This window comes from Aedes aegypti, unplaced genomic scaffold (assembly GCF_002204515.2).
Source record: "Aedes aegypti strain LVP_AGWG unplaced genomic scaffold, AaegL5.0 Primary Assembly AGWG_AaegL5_hic_scaff_1759_PBJ_arrow, whole genome shotgun sequence".
NCBI classification, from domain to species: domain Eukaryota; kingdom Metazoa; phylum Arthropoda; class Insecta; order Diptera; family Culicidae; genus Aedes; species Aedes aegypti.
In genome coordinates, this window is record NW_018735222.1 from 170,065 (window position 1) to 191,416 (window position 21,352).

General features: G+C 36.8%; 1 protein-coding gene across 1 annotated transcript in view; it reads left to right on the forward strand.

The window, feature by feature from the left end:
* The first annotated feature begins 490 nt into the window (after positions 1 to 490).
* The window catches only part of LOC5578477 (methionine synthase reductase), a 28,221-nt gene continuing 7,359 nt past the window's right edge, over positions 491 to 21,352 (forward strand). The window contains exons 1-2 of the mRNA XM_001656950.3: positions 491 to 688; positions 19,055 to 19,450. Coding sequence (XP_001657000.2) covers positions 587 to 688; positions 19,055 to 19,450 — 498 coding nt within the window. The 5' untranslated portion in view covers positions 491 to 586. The remainder of the gene's footprint in view (positions 689 to 19,054; positions 19,451 to 21,352) is intronic.

Below are 21,352 nucleotides of genomic sequence, written 5' to 3' on the forward strand. Positions count from 1 at the left end.
CACTTCTAGTACTGCATTTGGTCCCTCGGTAGAGCAAAAGGTACCCAAGTTTGGCAGATCGCAGTACACTTTTCAGGGCATTCTAGATTACCTTATGAGCCATAAAATTTTGGACAACTGCAAGGGACATGGAGGTCTTTAATTTGTCTTTGTATACACTAGCGCATGTGCGTTACTATGTGGTGAGTAGCGAATCAGGCCATGCATGTAACCCATTGGAATCGCTTCGATTCTTTGTATTTCAGTATCTTTAGTTTCAACGTTTAATTAATGTCGAATCCGTTTTCGAACCTAGGTTGGAACTGACGCAACCCGTTCTGAATCACAGTTTCAACCCCAACCCGATTCAGGTTCGACCGAACTACAATTTGCTTGACGTTGGTTTGTTTATGTGTTGATCACCGACCCAGTTCGTAAAAACGAAAACGACATAGGATTGTATTTCAGTGTCCTACTACCACATGTTTAAAGAAAACATCGAAAGGTTTGTTTTTATCTGTTTTGTTTTGATAGTTGACCAGAATCATTAGAAACGTGAATGAACAGCGTGTAATTTGTTTTAAAAAGATACAAGTTTTACTTTATTATGAATTTGAGTGACATCCTCAAGCGGTATTCTGATATCGCAATAAAATTACCACCGGTTCCCGCTACGTTCATCAAAACAACAGTATTAGTCGAAAATCAGGTATTAAGATTTGTCGTTTATTAACTTCTCTACCGGTAGCATCAATTCATATCACAAACAAAATTAAATAACGATATTTTTGAGGTTTTTGACATTTGTACACCATTTTTCAGAAGTTATTCAAGAAAAACTTTGTGTTCATTTTGATCCTTGACCTTGTAAAAAGTTTAAAACTAATAGGTTATCGTCACAAATAAATATACATACATACATCATTGATCACCTAGTTCGGGAAATCTTCTGAAATTCCTTTCTCATATTGTTATTGGATTTTCTTCTTATACTAAAAAAATGTTAACATAAATATCATTACAAGCTTTTTTAGTTTCGTCTACTTGATAAAAAGTGTAAACTAAGAAGTTATCGTAAGAATGAATAAATAAATTACAAATACAAGGTACCCGATGACACAAATGTACCAGGCAAACATAAACATTTTGTTAATCGATGAAGTGCTGCAACATAGTTTTCACGTTTGCGGAAAAAGCAACGGTCAGGATAGTGACGACTGCAACTGAACTATAATGATTCATTTCAGATAATGAGGAATACTAGCGTTAGCGTTAGCGTTGTTACGGTATACTTCGTAGATTGGATACTAGCAACATTCATGTTTCTTTTTAATAATCTCATCCTGACTACTTTCAGGAACAAGGCAGGGGAGTATACCTTGTTCAAATCATAAACAAGAATACTAAAAGCATGAATATCACTATTCCCGGCCACGCCCATCTTTACCGTAACTTGGGATAGGGGAAGGAAATGTTGATGTAGCACTTACTTAATGAGAGGCCACCGACTCAACGACACCCTCATAAGTGCTACGGAGTTGGAGGTTGGGGAAGGTATATTGTCAGGATTCGACTAGAAAGCTGGCGATAGACCATGAACATTTGTTGTTTAAGTGTTTTCAATTTAATCTTTTGAATGCCGGCAATCAAAAGAGAAAACAATAGTTTATTTATAGCATAAATAATATTTCGCGAAATGCTTGTCGATTGTGCAGTAATATTTTTGCTGAATAGCCAGTAAAAAGCATCCCTCCAGAGTCATCGGATTGCGGATTGTATAAATAACGATACACTGAAACAAGCATTGAAGTAATGAGAACCATGAACAAGTTTTTAAATTTACTATTCCAATCACGATTGAGCAATCAAGAACGCTTTTTATTTGCGTTTTGTTCCCTCAATTCAACCGCATCGATAGCCAAGCGGTAAGCGTTCGCGCTTGACAATCACAAGATCCTCGGTTCGATTCTGGCCTGCTGCAAGTTTTTAACCCATGATACAGTAATTTTTACTATACAAATGGTGCCATGGTAAAATTGAATGCACAAAATATTTGAAGTAAATGCAAATTTAGTCTGCACAAATCAAGTGGCGTTGTGTATTTATTTTGTCCTCTAATATAGTAATTTCAACTGCAACGCTGTTCTCAGTGTACGCGTAAAAAAAACATCGCCCGTTGAAAAAAAAAACCGGTGGTACGGTATTTTTAGATAATCCAAAAACGAAAGGAAGCGCGTTCGAACTAAACACCCTAGGATAACACAGTCGGTTTTTCTGCTCAAAATTCTACGAAAAGCAGAATCTATCGCTCCAGGGTCATCGAACGGTTAAAAAGCATCCACAACCGATTGTCAGTTGCGTAACACTCGCCCGGACAGAATGCGCAATCTGAACATAATTATAAAACTCCGAAAAAAACATTTTCCGTTCAAGAAACGACCAGAAGTTACACGACGCGGACAAAAACGATCCGGAAGGCTCACAAAATAAAAAGTATCATACTGGAACAAACTCACCGGATTGATTCTCTAAATTCATGTGCTGCCTGTCACTTCCGGATGGTTCGGTGAACTTGGGGCAACCAAAAACCACAAATCAAACAAATCACTTTTTCATTTTTCATTTTTCACTATTCCATTTCTGAATGTAAAATTGTATTCTTATATAACTGTATATTAAAATGGACAGAAAATTTTTCGACGAAAACACGCGCGAAACCGTGAGCAAAATCTATTCATTTCAGATAATGAGGAATACTTTACCGAAAGGCATAAAATCTACTACTTACACGGCGCGCTTTGTATATTCCACTATAATATGGCGTTGAAATGGTTGATGTCTTTATCGTCACGTTCCTCGGAAATGCAGCCACTTCTTTAAGGCGAAAATTGTTGTTCGATATTGTTTGACAGTGAGTGTACAGTGCTGTTCTGAATAATAGCAGCGCATGTCGATTTTCATACAAAATGCTCAACTTTGACATGCTGTAGTTTTGTTCCCTTTCAAGCAATCGAGCTGAAATTTTCTCCACAGAACTACAAATATGATCAATTTTGTAACTAAAAAAAAATCAGTTTTTTCTGAGTCCCTGCCGAAAAGTGAGACACTAGGTGAAATTTTTCGAAAAAATAGCAGTTTTCATTTTAAAATTTTTCTTCTACAAATATTTTAAACATTTTCGGTTTAGGTGTAGGTTTGATAAGTAGGAGGAGATTGTTCCAATGGTAAGTGATATACAATTTAAAACTATAATGTCAAGCCGAAATTCAAATTTTTAAAACTGCTATTTTTTCGAACAATTTCACCTAGTATCTCACTTTCAGGCAGGGGCTTAGAAAATTTTGAAATTTTGTGTTCACAAAATTGGGCATATTTGTAGTTCTGTGGAGAAAATTTCAACTCGATTGCTTGAAAGGGAACAAAACTACAGCATGTCAAAGTTGGACATTTTGTATGAAAATCGACATGCGCTGCTATTATTCAGAACAGCACTGTACATTGTCAAGGACCTTAGCTTCCAACCCTCTCAAGATAGCTGCCAGCTAACGCTCCGTCATCGTAATCATCGTCATCATCAAAACTTCAGAACCAGTTTTTCTGCTCAAAACTAAGAATTATTCGATGAAAATGTGTTCACTGTGTTTCGGTTCGAGAATAGAATACAGTGAACACATTTTCCTGTAATTTTTCTTAGTTAGGAACGAAAAAACTGCTTTTGAAATTTCCAAAATCAATGACGAATCCTGCCCCTATAACAGGACGCCGAGAATATAGCATCAGATATCGCGGATATCGCATATTAAACAATCTAGTATAGGCATGGCACAATATCAACATCTCACTCCTACAGTAACGTCAGAGTGGAATGTCAAGTTCCTCGTGTGGGTCTCCCGCTTACCAGCAACGATTCTGAACATCACAGATATAACCAATCCAGGACCAATGTGTTGCCTAATTTCTTGATTATTGCAATTTCTGGTACCTAGATTGTTCTCTACACGCAAATTGCCTGTTATTCCATCGCTTTTACAAGCTTGCAAAGACAAATTTGTAGCATTCACAGTACTTGCTGCATCGATTCCTACATGTTCTATTGCAACTTCAACTGGAAGCATTCAAGTTAAGTCCTCGTATAGAAAGGTTAAGAGGGCAGGATCCGTCATTGATTTCGCAATTTTCGATAATCACGATGATTACAATGATGGAACGTTGAACGTTAATGGTAATACAGCGCAACAAAAATGACATTTTTGCGTGTCTCAAGGGTCAAATTATGTGTCTCTATTAGATTTGGGGTTGCTGAATCTGATGCCGTTCTCAGAAATTTCCCAGCACGTCACAATTTTTAGCTACAGGTCGCCAAAGTTGTATAAAACATTGATTTTATCGATGTTTACCTAAAATTTGAAGTATATTTTATCAAACTTTTTTGTCATCTTATCCATCTAGCATGCAAAAGAGGACTTAAACTTTCATTTTAGATGTATTTTGATTGAAAATGCACGAATAAATTTAGATTAAACCGATTTTTTCAATATGCTTGTAGTCTCCATACTAAATTCTTCTAAGTATTGTTATACACATAAAGTTTGAATTCTGTGGCAAATTAAGTAAATACATTGCCATACAAGCTAGGTTACTTGCATGCAAGTTGGCTGAAATAGTCAATAGGGTCCTAAAGCCCTGTCCCAATTTTAGTGCAAAATGCTTAAGTTTAGGCCAAGAACACATGTTTACTCAATTTTTTAATATTTTCCATTTGTTTAAGTACAAAAAACTTTTTTATGTTTTCATAGATTTTGTCACACCCCTTTACTTTGTTTTACGTGTCCCATCCGAAATACCAGATAGGAACAACCCCAGTGTTAAAACTAAAACCCCTGTGGTATTTTTGTCAACTCAGCGAACGTCAAACATGATCAAAAGTGTCAAGGTTCATTCATGGACCCAATTTTTAAATTGAAGTTTAAATGTGATATAGGTTATTTGAACGGGAAAAATTGCTGAAGTAATTGCAGTAACATGCTCTTTCGTGTTATTAAATAAAAACAAGATTTCATTAAACATTTTAGGACCCTATTTTCGCATTTTCAACAACCAATATCTCAAAAACTAGACGTGCTATGATATTTCAGTAAACGACAATGGATTCAGCAACCCTTTATTAAGTATAAAGAGATATTTTGATGCTGGAGACAAAAACGTGTTCCGCAGTGTAATCAGAACTCTCCAGTTCATTGGAATTCTTCTAAATGCACAGCAACATCTCACATCTGATAATTGGGTCCTAAAATTTTTAATGAAAGCTTGTTTTTATTTAATAACACGAAAGAGCATGTTACTGCAACTACTTTAGCATTTTTTCCCGCTCAAATAACGACTATATCACGATTAAACTTTAATTTAAAAATTGGGTCCATGAATGAACCTTGACACTTTTGATTATGTTTGACGTTCGCTTAGTCGACAAAAACGCCACAGGGGTTTTAGTTTTAACACTGGGGTTGTTCCTATCTGACATTTCGGAAGGGACACGGAAAACAAAATATACCCAAAAATTTGAGTTTAAGCCAAGGGGTGTGACAAAATCTAAAGAAACATAAAAAAAATGTTTTTCGGACTTAAACCAACGGAGAACATTAACAAAATTGAGTAAACATGTGTTTTTGGCCTAAACTTAAGCGTTTAGCACTAAAATTGGGACAGGGCATTAGGACCCTATTAGAGGTCAAGAAATACAACTGTTCTGTTTAAGGTAACGGGAGACTGCGTTATTTTCCTATCTTTTGTCTCATTCTGACAATTATCATCAAAATTTTGCAAATCTCGAGTTGAGAAGAAATGTCATTTCAAATAGGGCTCTCATTCAGTCAAGGAATTTCTTTATTTTTCTTGAGCGGAAAAGTATACTTAGCTTAAAAATTATAGTGATACATTTAACATCGATTAAAAATATCCAAGAGTTTTCCCAGAAACTATTGAAGCCAGAGAACATCGAGGATGTTATGATGGTGTCTTTTCGATGTACCGGCTCTTTTTCACAGCGTTCCAATAAAGGATTTCCTTAATCTACTTGAGGACTGGTTATGACCCCAAAGGACGCATGCAGCATGTAAAGGAAAGGTCAGGACATAGGTACATGAGGTTGACAAGGTTGTGCATGGACGAGAACTACTTCAAATTTCGATTAAACTTTTAACAAAAGCCAAAGGAGCCCCAATAAAAAACCTTATATATCCGTTTTTGTGCGAACTACACATGGCGAAACTTTGTACAACACCCTTGGTTTTGCGAATATCCCAGGAGAATGTACACTTAGAAAGATGGTGTCTTCGGCAAAGTTGTTCGGTAGCTCAATGACTATCATTGTTCGAACTAATTGATTTAAATTTTGCCACCAGACAGCGCTAGTGAGCATAAAACATTTGTTTCGGAAATATCTCAGGAACCAGACCACTTAGAAAGATGGCGTCTTCGGCAGAGTTGTTCAGAAGCTCAAATTCATTCTTTAATTAATCCTTAAGTTCGAGATTTTGTAAAATAATGATAGTCCCTGAGCTTCTGAATAAATTTGCCGAAGGTGCCTGTCTAAAAAGTGAAGATCCTGCAGTACCCGCAAAACAAAAAAAATCATGCTCGCTAGCGCCGCCTGGTGGCAAAATATCCTATTTTTTGGTTCAAATAATGATAGCCACTAACTACTTTGCCGAAGACACTATCTTGCTAAGTGGTCAGGCTCCTGAGATATCTGTAAACAAAAGTTTCATGCTCACTAGCGCCACCTAGTGGCAAAATTTTGAATCAACTAGCTTGAACAATGATAGTCCTTAATATACTAAACAACTTTGCCGAAGACACCATCTTTCTAAATGGACAGGCTCCTAGAGCCATCTAGCGGTCAAATTAAATTGAATGAGGTACCATCAGATAGCGCTTCAACTCCAGAACAACTTTACAAAAGACCCCAAATTTCTATATTATAGTTCGTTCATTGTTATGCGACTTTCATGTACATTTGTTGATTTTACTGTATTATAAAGGGCCATACTGTAAATAAAAACTATCGAGTATTGTTCTTAAGAAGATTCTTAAGGAATACATTTTGGTTTGGTGTCGATAGATATCTTTGTTGCAAAATGATAGCATATAAATCACAACTGTTGTACAAAGTACAACAGCGCGACAGCCCGAAGGTTAAAGAAACAAGGAGTATTACCGGACAAGGACATCAAGTTCACCCTCGAGGAGGAGTAGGAAAGTAAACATAGGCGTAAATAGCCATCAGACTTCCAGGGGGCCACGGCCCCTTCTCATGAGAGTTAAAAGTCGTAAAGGATTTAGACAACTATGCTTGTTTCGATAATATTTGTGAACCGGTTATAGTGGCGCACTTCCATACAGTGGTGGATCGAACCCTAAAGTCGTCCAAAACCGATTGATCAACTTTTTTGATACCTAATGTCACTTTTATGGAAAAATAGTAAACATATTTAAAAATCTATTTTTTAGTTTTATATTGCTTAGATGACGTATTCAACCCAAGCTTATAGATGTCGAATAGAATACTTTTAGGATTTAAAAGCAGTAAATCAGGATTGACCTCTCCAATTCGATTTGAACTAGGTTTTTTGCAAAGTTATAAAACATGATAAAGATTTAAATGTATCAGTTCAATTAAGGTTCAAGATCAATGTGAAATTCAAACCTAATGAAGCCGACAAGTAACAAAAATAAAAACCCAAGCCTTCGAAAAAGAAATCATATTGAAGGATAGATTTTTTTTTTGTTTTCAGATAAAGCTGTCGTCAACAAATTCTTACGATAACAGTTGTTTAAAGAAAGCAGGATGGAAGGTATTTTGCTCATGAATGTATTAATATCTAATCAGAGTAAGGCAGTGCAAAAGTTCGACCTTAGTAGTATAATCAAAATTTTCATAAAAGTAATAGCATTTGAAAAGAAATAAATACCACACGCTATGTCTGAACCAGACGATTATAAAAATCGAATGTACATCGGATTTTTTCTTGCTAAAGATCAGTATTTGATCCATATTTTCATAATCGGAAGGTTTTAAAATATTCTATCGGTGAAATTTTTTTCCATACATTTTGTATGGGCTGAAATGCACCGAAAAACGAGGTTTTCATGGCTTTTAGTATGAAAAATAGCTAAAATGTGTAAAAAATCAAAATTTCCCCGATAGAATATTTTAAAACCTTCCGATTATAAAAATATGGATTAAAGACTGATCTCTAGCGAGAAAATATCTGATGTAAATTCGATTTTTATAATCGTCTGGTTCAGACATAGCGTGTACCATACAGTGAACCTTCAACATATTTGCTATAATTTCGCTAATTGTCTTAAACGAACTTTTGCAAAAGTTCACTGGTCGAAACACAAAATACCGACTTTTTACGACAGACATACTATAACCAGCCATAAACTTATGTATACAGATAAATGCATACTAATTTTCCATAAACAAATTGCCCAAAGAAAAAAAAAGCTGTTTTTTCGCTAAACTTGAAGATAATATGTGAATTTAGGGTAATTTGTAAATTTCTTTTTGCGAGCTTATATGGGTCGAACTTTTGCCCCGCTGATTCGAACTTTTGCCACAATTATGTAGTAACTAATACACCTCAAAGCATCCTTATGTGCGACTGAGAAATACATATTTACTGAAAAATACATGAGCTCACGCTTGAAAAACAATTAGTTTTTATACAGTAGATTGACATAGATGTAAGTAAATGTCGACTAACAAACGGCTGTTTCATTGGACTTGGTAAAATAAGGAATCTGAGCCAAGCGAAATTTAAGAATATTTTATGATGTTACATGCATAAATTTCTACTGTTAGTGTGGCTTACAGAAAATTGATTGCAGTTAGGCTTTCTAGATTTATTCAAACTTGCAATAAAAGCATATAAAATCAAAGCAGTGCATCATCGATATCTCGTCATTAACCCCTCTACCGGCAGCTTCATTTTTTACCGCCAAAAAATATTCAAATCGCGATAACTTTTTTGTTTCTCGATATTTTTGCACCATTTTTCACAAGACTTCAAAAATCCCTTTTAGTTTAAGAAGCCGTGTCAATATTATTCATTGGTGATCTGGTTTTGAAGATATTCCGATGTTCCTTGGTGGACCGACATTTTACATATAAAATGTCTTTGGTCAATAGGGTCTTAAAATGATTAATGAAATCTTGTTTTTGTTTCATAATACGAAAGAGCATGTTACTGCAACTACTTCAGCAATTTTTCCCGCTCAAATAACGGCTATATTATATTTAAACTTTAATTTCAAAAATGGGTCCATGAATGAACCTTGACACTTTTGATCATGTTTGACGTTTGCTTAGTCGACAAAAACACCACAGGGCTTTTAGTTTTTACACTGGGGTTGTTCCTATCTGACATTTCGGAAGGGACACGCAAAACAAAATACACCCTAAATTTGAGTTTAAGCCAAGGGGTGTGACAAAATCTTAGGAAAACATAAAAAAAAATTTGGACTTAAACAAACGAAAAACATAAAAAAGTTGAGTAAACATGTGTTTCTGGCCAAAACTCAAGCGTGCGGCACTAAAATTGGGACAGGGCTTTAGGACCCTATTTATCAAAAAAAAATAAAAATAAAATGTGTACTATACAATACCAGGTAATACGGAGCTACTCTGAAAAAATCATACAAATCGGTTCAGTATTCATGGAGAAAACTGAAAATTACGATATGAGGTTTTTTAGAGTTTTCAAGATCTTTTTTTCAGGGTGGTACCAGAAACATAAATGCTCATTGCTCAAAGACGGCTGCACCAAATTGCTTCATTTTTTCACAACATACTCGCAATAATGTATCGTTTCAAGTAGTGAACATCCGAATACTACAAAAATTCTGTTGCCTGAGATATTTACGTGGGTTATCGCTACGCGTCGGTCCCCCAAGGAATTATGGAATTTCTCCGGATCCAGATGACCGATGAACAATTTCGACACAGATTTGAGTTTTTTGAGAATTTGGGAAAAAAATGGTGCAAAAATATCATGAAACAAAAAAGGTATCGCGATTTTAATATTGTTTAGCGGTAAAAAAGAAAGAAGCCGGTAGAGGGGTTAATCTAGAACAAGGTTTATGTATTTTTCTTATAAATAACGCAACGTCTTCTAATTACAGAAATTTTACATGAGTGCATATATCGTCCCCTTAATGCTCAAACTAGATAAATCGAAAATCGACGTTTTGAGATAAAAGACTTTGAAAATTTGACCGTTTTTCAAGGACTTGGTCTTGCGTTCCGGAGTGTTTCTTTAATTTTATTTTATAATACATACGTTAATGAACTCATTCTTTTTCCTATCATGTACAAATTCAGGCATCATAATTATTTATCACAGAGAAAAACATCATAATTTGAAAATTTTGCGAGTTATCTAGTTGTAGCATGCACAATCATTCAACAATTTCTTCATATTCCGAGGTACCTAGTTTAAGCCTGTTCATAAAAATAACTCAAATGCTACATAATTGATATCTTTTAAGATGATTCGCAACACTTACATAGTACCTAGTATTAAAAGGAGGATTTCCAGGCACCGAACATCTTCCCGTATTGAACAATGTTCAAAAATATTTCTCCAAGGTGCTGAATTAGAAAAAGGGAAACTGTTTTAGTGAGCATTGTTTTCGTGAAATAATACATATTTAAACCATGCACGAGTTTAAACAAATCCAATGGTTCGAAACCGTTGAATATTGACGGTACGTCAAATTTGTAAACATTCTTAACAAAATTTGTGTGAGAAAATTAATTTGGATCACAAAATCATAATCAAAACAATAAAAAATTTATAGTATGAATGCGTTTGGCAGTTTATTTGAATTGGATGTGGACAAAAGATAGTTTTTGGTCTTGCATGATTTTGTACTCCAGTTTATTTTCAATGCTATATTGCAGGAAATCATACTTATTTTCACATCAGTGTCTAAAACTACACTTATTTTTCTTTGTTTTTGACGACTATACCTTCAGACATACAAACTGGTATGCTGAACGTTAAGACCAGCACAGTAAATGGTATTAGGCTTGGACATATTAAGACGTTTATTAATTGACGTCTAGCTTATCAAATTTAACTCAAATTACCCACATCAATGTCAATAACGCTCAATTTCATCTCAAGTGAAAGCATGCAATGAAAACAATTCTAATTTCTTCGATACATCTCAAGATTGTGTACGGAAAAGAAGCTCATCTTTCGAAATTGCTGTTTTCAGTGCAATGACCAAAACTCATATGAATATTTTCAAGTCTATTTTTGTATAAATTGCCATGGTTTAACTTCTCATAAATAAGTAATAAGATAGCATACAATAAATAATTTTGAAGTTTCTCATTCAATTGTTCAATTTATGACCATATAGATACTGGAGGAACTCTACCCGAGACTAGTTTACCATTTTGTTTTCGTTATACCCAGTTGTTTCTTAAATTTTTATGAGGTATCCAGTTGTAGCACCCAAATGTACACAATGGTATGAGAGCAAATTTCGGAGCTCAAACTAGGTAACTCGAGTTACCTAGTTTAAGCATAAAACACGTTTGTTCTACGTTGAGATAACAAGTTTTGAATATATACTATAACTTTGTTATTTTAAATCACACGATTATGAGCGTTGGATATGTTATAGAGCTAGTTAAGACCAATATTTCGGTATACTCAACTCAAAAACTCATAATTTTGAGTTATCTAGTTGTAGCATTAAGGGGACGATATATTCAAAACGAAAAAACATTTCTGAACCGAATTGATGTGGGACGAACCTGATGTAGCGGTTAGAACACACGCCGAAGACCTGGGATCGAATCCCATCCCGGAGATAGTCACTTATGACTTAAAAAGTTTTAGTGGCGACTTCATTTGGAAAGGAAGTAAAGCTGTTGGTCTCGAGATGAACTAGCCCAGGCTTAAAAATCTCGTTAACAAAGACAAAAAAATTGATGTAATGTTCATATAACATACGTAAGATGTCAAAAAATGATGCGTAAGAAAAATTAATATAAATAAATAAAAAAGGTCATATTATAAACACTCATAGAAGAAATAAAAGCGTCTCTAAAAACAATATTCAGTATGAACAAGGTTTTACGTTTGTTCTACAGAAACAAATAGTCACATGGCCTTATTATCTTTTTAATCTAAAAAATTCAGAAAATTGGTGTCAATATAACATTGAAAATAAAATAAATGTTGCGACTTCTACGATTTTATACGGTTCGATGTTGTTTTTGTACGAATCCGCCGAATGGATTTCAATGTTCACAGTTTTATTTGCACATTTGAATGCAACTGTTTCACTGTCGTCTACTTACCAGCAGTTCATATGTGTCCCGACGTATCGGAGACAAATTTGTCGAATAACTCATAAATTTTAATATGAAACATTTAAAAGTTCGCGGAAAAATGTATACAAACTAAAGTTTTATCGAAAACTAACGATGAGTGACATAAAATTGGACTTCTAACGATGGGTGCCGATGGCGGCCTGGTTTCAGTGAGAATTGCTCATATACTAGTCAACAGGGAAGACTAGTAGTAGCCTACAAACACCCAGCGAGATATCTCCCCCTATCACCCTGCTGGTCAGATGATAGACAACGGGATGACTAACTATTCCAATTGGGTCCTAAAATGTTCTTGCAACTACTTTAGCAATTTTTCCAGCTCAAATAACGGCTAGATCATATTTAAAATTTAAATTTAAAAATTGTTCCAAATATGATTTTTAGTTTTAACACTGGGGTTGTTCCTATCTGACATTTTGGAAGGGACACGGAAAACAAAATATACCCAAAAATATGAGTTTAAACCAAAAGGTGTGACAAAATCTCAAAAACAATAAAAAAATCAGAGGGGGTTGTGTAGAAGACACGACCGCATGACGTTAAGGCCGCACGGGACGTCATTATAATCATCCTATTCATTTGAAGAAGCAGATCTCAAGTACCACTCCATATATGGATGTGAAAAATTTATCACTATATTCTATATATGTGGTGCACAATCGATTAAATTTTCAACTTCATCGGTTCACTTAAACTCGAGATTTGCTTCGGCAAAGTTTTGATGATAATTGTTAGAGTGAGACAAAAGATAGGGAAAATAACACGGTCTCCCGTGTCCCCTTAACTACGCCAAGTGATTTTTTGCATTTGAATTTTAGTCGATTTTCATAGTTGCAGCCTTCCTTTAGTTCAAACTCTAACATAATTTCGTGACGGTCGCAACATTTTAGATTTTCTATTGACACACAGTATATGAGCCATTTTACGAGACGTTTCGGAACAGCTGATCGTCGCGACGGCGTCAATTGACAGTAGACCTGGGATTAAATCCAGCGTGATTTTCAACAACGCCTCATCTTACCAAACGTGGACATGGAGAAAATGACAAAAATGAGATCCAAAAATGTTCGTTACTGCAACATTACACCTAGTTATTGTATCAGCTACCTCTTTGTTACCCATATTGCACATAAAAAAGCACTTTTGTGATCAGAAATATTTTAATATTTTTTCTCCATTTAAGTTTTCGCCTGGATGAAAAGCTACGCTAGAGATGCGCACAGTCATCAACCATCATCATCGCGAAAACTGACGACGATGATTGAAAAATCCCAGGTCTCCTGTCATTTGACCAGGCTTCGTAAAATGGCTTATTGCCGTAAGACGTAGTTAACGTCAAAAGAAGAATGCGCGAAGAAGCAGAAATTGGTCTGCTTTTATAGTGCACTAGCCCACCCAAAGGAATCGTGGAAGACAATATGAACGAGTTTGGTTGGGTTAAAAAGGGGTCGACATTTTCCCAATTTTCGACAGTCTTTCGTCTAAAAACCAAAAGTTTTCTCCATTTGAGTAAAATGTTGTATAAATTTCCGACCGATTTGTGGGAAAATATTGGAAATCTACCGATAAATGGCTGAGTTATTAGTATTTAAAATCTTACATAATTTCGTGACGGTCGCAACATTTTAGATTTTCAATTGACACCTAGTATACTGCTTCGCGACTAAAAATGGGTAAACCAACGTGCGAAGTTCGATTTTTGACCAACTTTGCCGCGTCGCGAGTCGCTTCGCTATTGAGCGCATCTATGCCCTCCGCCGTGTGCATTATGCGCACTATTGAGAATCGAGCTGCGACGCGGCGAAGTTGGTCAAAGATCGAACTTCGCACGTTGGTTCACCCATTTTTAGTCGCGAAGCAGTATCTATTGCCGTAAGACGTAGCGACCGAATAATAACAAAATACAATTAAATGTAATAAAACATTATTTTTCACACAAAAGGAAAGTGTAAAAAAAATCAAATTTGTTGGATTGCATGGAGAATTTTTCCGTTCTACGGCTTTAAGGCGACTACGGTCTGGGCTATCCATACCTTCGATATTTTTTGCGACACTTCAAAGGCACCAACACGTTAATGCTTCCAGTGGACGGTTATGCCCTTTGAAGGAAGCAGCACACTAGACAACGGAATAGCATGCAACGCCCAGTGGAACAGTCGGGAAACGTTGCAGACGAAAAGTTTTCCGCAGGCTTTGGAAAATTCAACGATCATTGACACACGAGCCATAATTTCATCCCATTTATTCGCCTGCATTCGTACGTGCCATAAATTATTTTGTTCTCATGACTTTTACTGTGCGCCGTGTTTTGGTACTGTCTTGCTCTCTCTCACGGGCAACTTGAAAACAGGGCGCACAGTAAAAGTCAAAAGTTTTATGGCATGCATAGGCTCATATGCATGACATTCATCGTTCGTTGAAGATAACGAGCTATGAGCATAAACGATCACTGTGTGTCAACACTTGTAACATTCGCTGACCCACTCTCATTCTGATCAAGAAACAGAGGCGAACATTTATTATTTTCTGTGCTATGTTTGCAACCAAAGGGGTGTTCAATGGTCCACTAGATTATAATTAGGTTGTTAAAGGCTGCATTATCAGGTAAATATGAAAGTTATTACCAATTTTATGCAAAACATAAATCACCCAAACGACTCGATACTGTTGCAGTCTGTGAGAGTTGCTGCTCTCGAACGCTCTCGTGCCACGTACCAAACGAGAGAGTGAATGTTTACATTCATAGGGCGATGTGCCACGAACTGTTGTGGTTCGCGAACTGTAATACTCTCCGAATATGGTTCGATCGGCTTATTCTGATCGGAATCCAAACACTGGTTTTCCGGACTGAAGCGGGAATCGAACCCACACTCCTTGGATCGATACGGCTATATGCCTGGTAACACTAACCGCACGGCTACGAAGGCCTCACGATCACGTTCTTCCTTTATTTTGCGAGTCAGTGGTCTGTGGTATAAAGCACACAGAAGTCGGATTAGAAATCAAGTGTAGTATTAACCGACTTTCTTAAAGAAATGAAATGAATACAAAATACCATCATTTGTTAATTTTTAATAAAATACAACTCCCTAACTTCAGAAAAACAAATCCTCAGATCTTTTTATACAAGTGCGGATAGCACCAAATCGGATAGGTGTCGTCGGGGGGCTTATTCGCGCACTTTTATTCACACTTTTCTTTCGTACTTATATATAATTATTGTAGTTTCTTCAAACGGTTTAAAAGCTCAATAAAACGATCATTCCGTTCAATTATTCACCTTGAAAGCTTTTCCTATTGAAAAAAAAAAATGGGAAATTTGACAAATATATGGGTGTTATTCGGCCGCATTTTAAGGTTTTATTTGGCCAAATATTGAGTCATTATTCGGCCGAATAATAATATTTCAACTATTCGGTATTCGGCCGAAAGCCGAATAGTGCTATTCGGTACATCTCTAGGACCCTATTTTATGGTAGCAGAACATGTCTTTACAGAGGTTGTTACATTTTCAATTTGATACCTACAAAGCGTTCCCGTAATGTACCTAACATAAAGTGACCAGATATTTTTGACTTCAATGCGGGACACCAATTATAAACTTTTGAAAATAAGTGTAAATAACATTGAATATTACTCATTTTCTCATTATTAATCTTTAAATAAATAAAAAAAAACTCAATGTACAGGATTTTTTGCACTTTTACACAAAATTCCACATTTGTTTTCATAACCTGTTGTTTGTTCCATATTTAATATATAAAGAATAACATGCGTGAAATTGTTGATTCAGTGTTATCTATAAGACGGTAACTAAATAAATGAAATGAATAAAGAATAAAAAAAGGATAAATTAAGATCTGCAATGTTTTATTTTCTAGCCAGAATTCTGAAGGGTTTTCAATCAGTATTAGACTGGCCCTTAAACAAAAAAGTTGAAAAACTCAACGGGGCACCCCCTAGATATGTGCCTTAGGGTAAGAAAAAAGCTCTCTCAAAATTTCAACTCATTTGGTTGCTCCCCCAGCTGGCGCATTCAATTCGAAGTTTGTATGGAATATTTGTTTCAAATATATTGAACATTGACCCTATGCCAATGTTTCGTGTCGTAGACTATTAAATCGCGTTCAATTGAGCCCAGAATGACAAATTCACTAGTTGATACCCTAATGAACATAGTTGCAGAAGGTTGTATCTGGTTTTAAGCTCATTTTAATTAACCTTTCAGTAGTTTAAAGTTAAACTTAGGTCAACACTCTCGTACAGTCACATATATGCATGCACCTTGTACCGCAACTCGCCCAGCGTCATAGGTGGCTATGATGCGCTTAGTGGCTACCACCCAGCTATTTTGAAGAAATACCAAGCATTATTGCAAATCTACTTCAGATAGTTAAAACACCAACTTTCTCAATTTTAATCATCATACAACCTTCTACAATATTGTTCGCTATGGTATCAAGTAGTGTTTTTGACATTCTGGGTTCAATCGAACCCGATCAACAATTTTCCTGAGCCAAACAGGAGATGATGTGCTGTTTCCCATATGTGTGAGCTGAAAATCCCATATTAACTTCAATTCAATTGCGCCAACTCATGGAACGACTAAATGAGTTGAAATTTTCAGGAAGTCTTTCTCTAACCTTAAGAAATAATCCTAGGGGGTGCCCCGTGGAATTACACAACTTTATTTTTCTCCCATACTGAGCTGGGCCAGTCTAATCAGTATGTTGTCAGCTTTTTAAACCAGTTTCAAAGACATTGAGCCAAACATGTATGTTTTTTCGAACTGGATCCTTTTAAGATTCTGGACTGATTATTATCTAAGAAAGAATCTAAATCTAGAAGGGTTCAGATTTAGATCCGTAAAGTTAGTATACTAAACAAAATCCTCAGAATCTAAAATTGATTATGAGCAAAATAATTGCAGTAATTGAAAAAAAAAAATCTTGAGAACAGGACAACTACAAATTATTGGAAGCTTCTGAACAGAATCAAGAGAAAGTTTTCAACTGTGCCATGAGAAAATTCTGAACTAAATCATGAACTGAAATTATGATAAATATTGTTCCGTATCCTGTAAGTATTTTGATCAACTTTGGCTAAAATATTGTGAAAATGTCTACCCGTGAACACCTACTATGAAGATTCTGATTTTCACCAGAGTTGTGTTAGGACTCTGACTATAGCTAAATCTGTAGATTTCATAAATTCCGATCAGAAATCTAATAGTTACAGCAATCTGTATGGATCCTGTTTGAATCTGGATTATAATTTGGTGGTTCATGGAGAAAACCGACTAGTATGTGAATTTTAATTTTCAATTTGCATATGAAAATAAATTGCATTCCATTGTTTATGTTTAAAGTAAAAATTTCATGTTTTCTAACTATTTCTACAATCCGGGACGTTTTCCGGGACGCTTGGTGATGCGGGACAGGTTGCTCAAATCCGGGACTGTCCCGCACAATCCGGGACGTCTGGTCACTTTAACCTAACAGCATTTTTTTCAAACTTATCTCGTTTATTTGGCAGGCTCAGGCGCCATAGGGCATAACAGAGCCGAAATCTTTTCTTTTTTTACATTATTTACATTTTGAAATTTGAACTTATTTTAAAAACTATGTTAGTTTGCGGAAGTTTTAAGGAAGGAAAGGATTTTTCGGAATTTCTTAAGCTACTTAGACTACTAAGCTGATGAAGCTTGAAGGGACAGGTTGCCCAGATCTGTAATCAAACTAAACAGAAACGGTTTGTGGGAGACACGACGAGAAGAGGACAATTCGAAGGGGGAAAAGAGAGACAGGGATCGAATACAATCAAACTCGGATATTGATACGCTTCAAAAACAGATAGATTAAATTTATATACTTATCAAGGCCCGTCAACACTTCCCGATGCACTGATAGATAACTTTTTAAACTGAGACTAAATGAGTCACATCATTTATCAAAGTGAATGCTGATAATGAGGATTTGAAACCCTCCCATTAGGAATTAGATGCATTTGGAGGCATTCATTTCGGTGCATCTGCCTGTTGACCGTTCCAGTTGTCACGAATGAGGTGCTCCGCTTTGGGGACATGCACAAATTACGTCACGCTCCGAGGGGGGGGGGGGGTGAGGTGATCAAAAAAGTTCGAATTTAGCGTGACATAATTTGTGTACCATCCCTTTCCACACCCGCAAATTTCTTGCCAATTCATATTTTTTTTGGCAAACTTTGACATCTGCTTTCTAACGTCCACAAGGGATACCGAATGGATGATGAGCAGTGAAAAACTGGAACCCCGGAAGTTACCGGAAATCTGGTTTCTCATCTCGAACTGAAATGTTAAGATTCCTCCAGAAAGCTTGAACTATTCGTTTATGAACCTTAACACTATATACGGAGATCCATTTTTGCCACTTTTTTCTTTCCGATCGATGGTGAAACGTTCGTGGCACGGATTTAAAACATGAGACACCATAGAATGCACCATTCCCAGCATCCTGCTGATGGCACAATGAGATAGATCCGGATTTTCTAGGCACGTGCGCAAAATTTCTTTGCGCCGTTGCTGTTCTTCCGACTCCATCTTCTCAACGATTGCACATCTGCTAGTGAAACTTACACAGCGTAAACAAATACACATTTAACAATTTTTTTCTTTTGCAGGAATCATCAAGTGAATTGAAACATCTGCAAATCAACTGCAATCAACCGTTCGAAGCAACTGGCGTGTTTGAGTATGAAATTGACGCCTACAGGATTATTGCTGAGGGTGAAGACGTTAAAACTGTGTACGATTTGACATTGAACACCAAAGCGGAGATCGATCATTTGTACCAACCAGGAGACACCGTTGGAATTTTGACCAACAATTTCGATGTAGATGTGAGGAAACTGCTGAAACACTTGGACTTGGAATCGGCGGGTGACCAGTGTTTACTTGTCGAAGTAGATCCTTCAACTAAGAAAAAAGCAGCGAAACTTCCACCACACGTTCCCCCCACGATACAGATCGCGAAGCTGTTCAAGGAATGTCTGGATTTGAGAGCAATTCCTAAAAAGGTAACTATTAACTATTGCTTAAAACAACATCAGTGCTGATATGTTGTCTTAGCAGGACTCTTTATAGATAGGTACTTGATCTCTATTTCAATGCAGCCAATTTTTTTTTCGAAAGTTCTCCAGAGATTTTTCCAGGGATACATTCAGACTTCAGGGAACCCTCCAGAAAAATAAGTCCTGAAATATCTCAGTGATTTATAATGAAATGTTTTGATAAATACCTGTAAAATTCGCTTCAGGAAATCCTTTAGCACTTATATGCTAATACGTCCTGTAATTTCTACATGTTTGAGCCATACATGAATTTTATCCTTATTGAAAATTATTTAATTATTATTTAAGTGTCAGGAGGAAACTCTCAAGAAATTCTTAGAGATATCCCATTGTATTTTCAGAAGAATCCTTATAAAAAAATAGGGGGAAGTCCTCTATGCCCGGACACTTTTTATTTTTGGTAATATTTCAAAATCTAAATTAGTTTTACCTTTAATTTTTGTACAGTATCAAAAAATCACATTCTTTTAAGTAAAAACGCACATGAGACCAAAAATAAACCTTTACAATTATTTTTTATGACGAATTACATTATGTACCAAAAATGGTGTGCACTGAAATGTGTCCTCTATGGCCGGACACTATGTTCTCTATGCTCGGACACTATGATTTTCACCATCAAAGTTTACACCAAACCCACAGGGGTGCTTGGTATGTCAACACATGCCTTGTGGGTTCAATCATTGCATGATCTACAGCGTGTGGGCTGTTTGGGCACGTCAGGAGTTAATCATCAATGTTAACTTCCTTTTCCCGATCAGCCTAGATAGCCGTGTAGTGTCGGTAGCGGTTGTTTCAATTGGCTAAGAATTAACACTACGGACTGCCTGTTCCGGTGGTAAAAGTCCATTTCACAGGTGACCCCTAATTCATGCCGCTTTAAGCTTACCGTGCCTAAGAATGAATGGTTAGGGGGGTCTAAAAAAACCTAACCGCAAACGGAGCCTGTGGAGTACCAGGGCACCCTCTACAGTATTTTGCCCTTCCTGTGCTACCCGGAGCAATAGTGCAGGTGACCTTGTGTTTCTCCGAGACAATCGGCTTCCCTTCTTCAGTCTCAAACCTGAGGCTAAATAAGGGTAGGATTATAAGGATGCTGTAATTTAGTTTAAATTTTTCACCCTTATGGCTTCGCATTATGCGTTTTTTTTGTTGGGGCAGCAGGGACGAAAGTCCAGGGGCTTAACGGACCCCCCCAGGACCTCTGCGAGTTGGGGAGTTGCCCAGGATGTGGTGAAGTTCGCAGTGGGCTCTGATGAACCTTCATAAAAATCACAAAAATCCGAATGCAACTCTGTCACAGCGACCGGTGCCGCTTAAAGAACCCTAGCCCAAACTAACAGGAGTGCCAACCGGCACATCAGGATTGATGCCAGTGAGATCCTGATTATGGCATACTGGTCGCGATACAAACGGACAAGGCATGGAACTACGAATAGGAGTGCTTCGAGCACATTGGGACCAACGCCAGTACGGCCCCAATTATGTATACTGGCAGCGCACGACAAAGGACAAGTAACGGTATATGTACTGGATAATATGCTTTGAGGCTGGCAGCGGCGACATTCTACTCCCTTAGTAGGGTCGGGTGACACTGGCCCGAAACGGCGAGTGGGTTAATGGCGCAGGCTGCCCCCGTCCCGTAAAACCGTGGCAGGCCTTAGAGTACGTTCCAAATCGGTCGCCTGATTGTTCCAAATAGGCGGAAGTAGGCTCAGATGCCATTACCTGACCTGCGCCGATCCGGCTCTGAACATAGTACCCCATAAAGGACTATGTCAACCCTAGCATGGCCTCCCTGCTTGCATAGATAACCATGGGATCATAAAGGCGACTATTCCAGCGGAG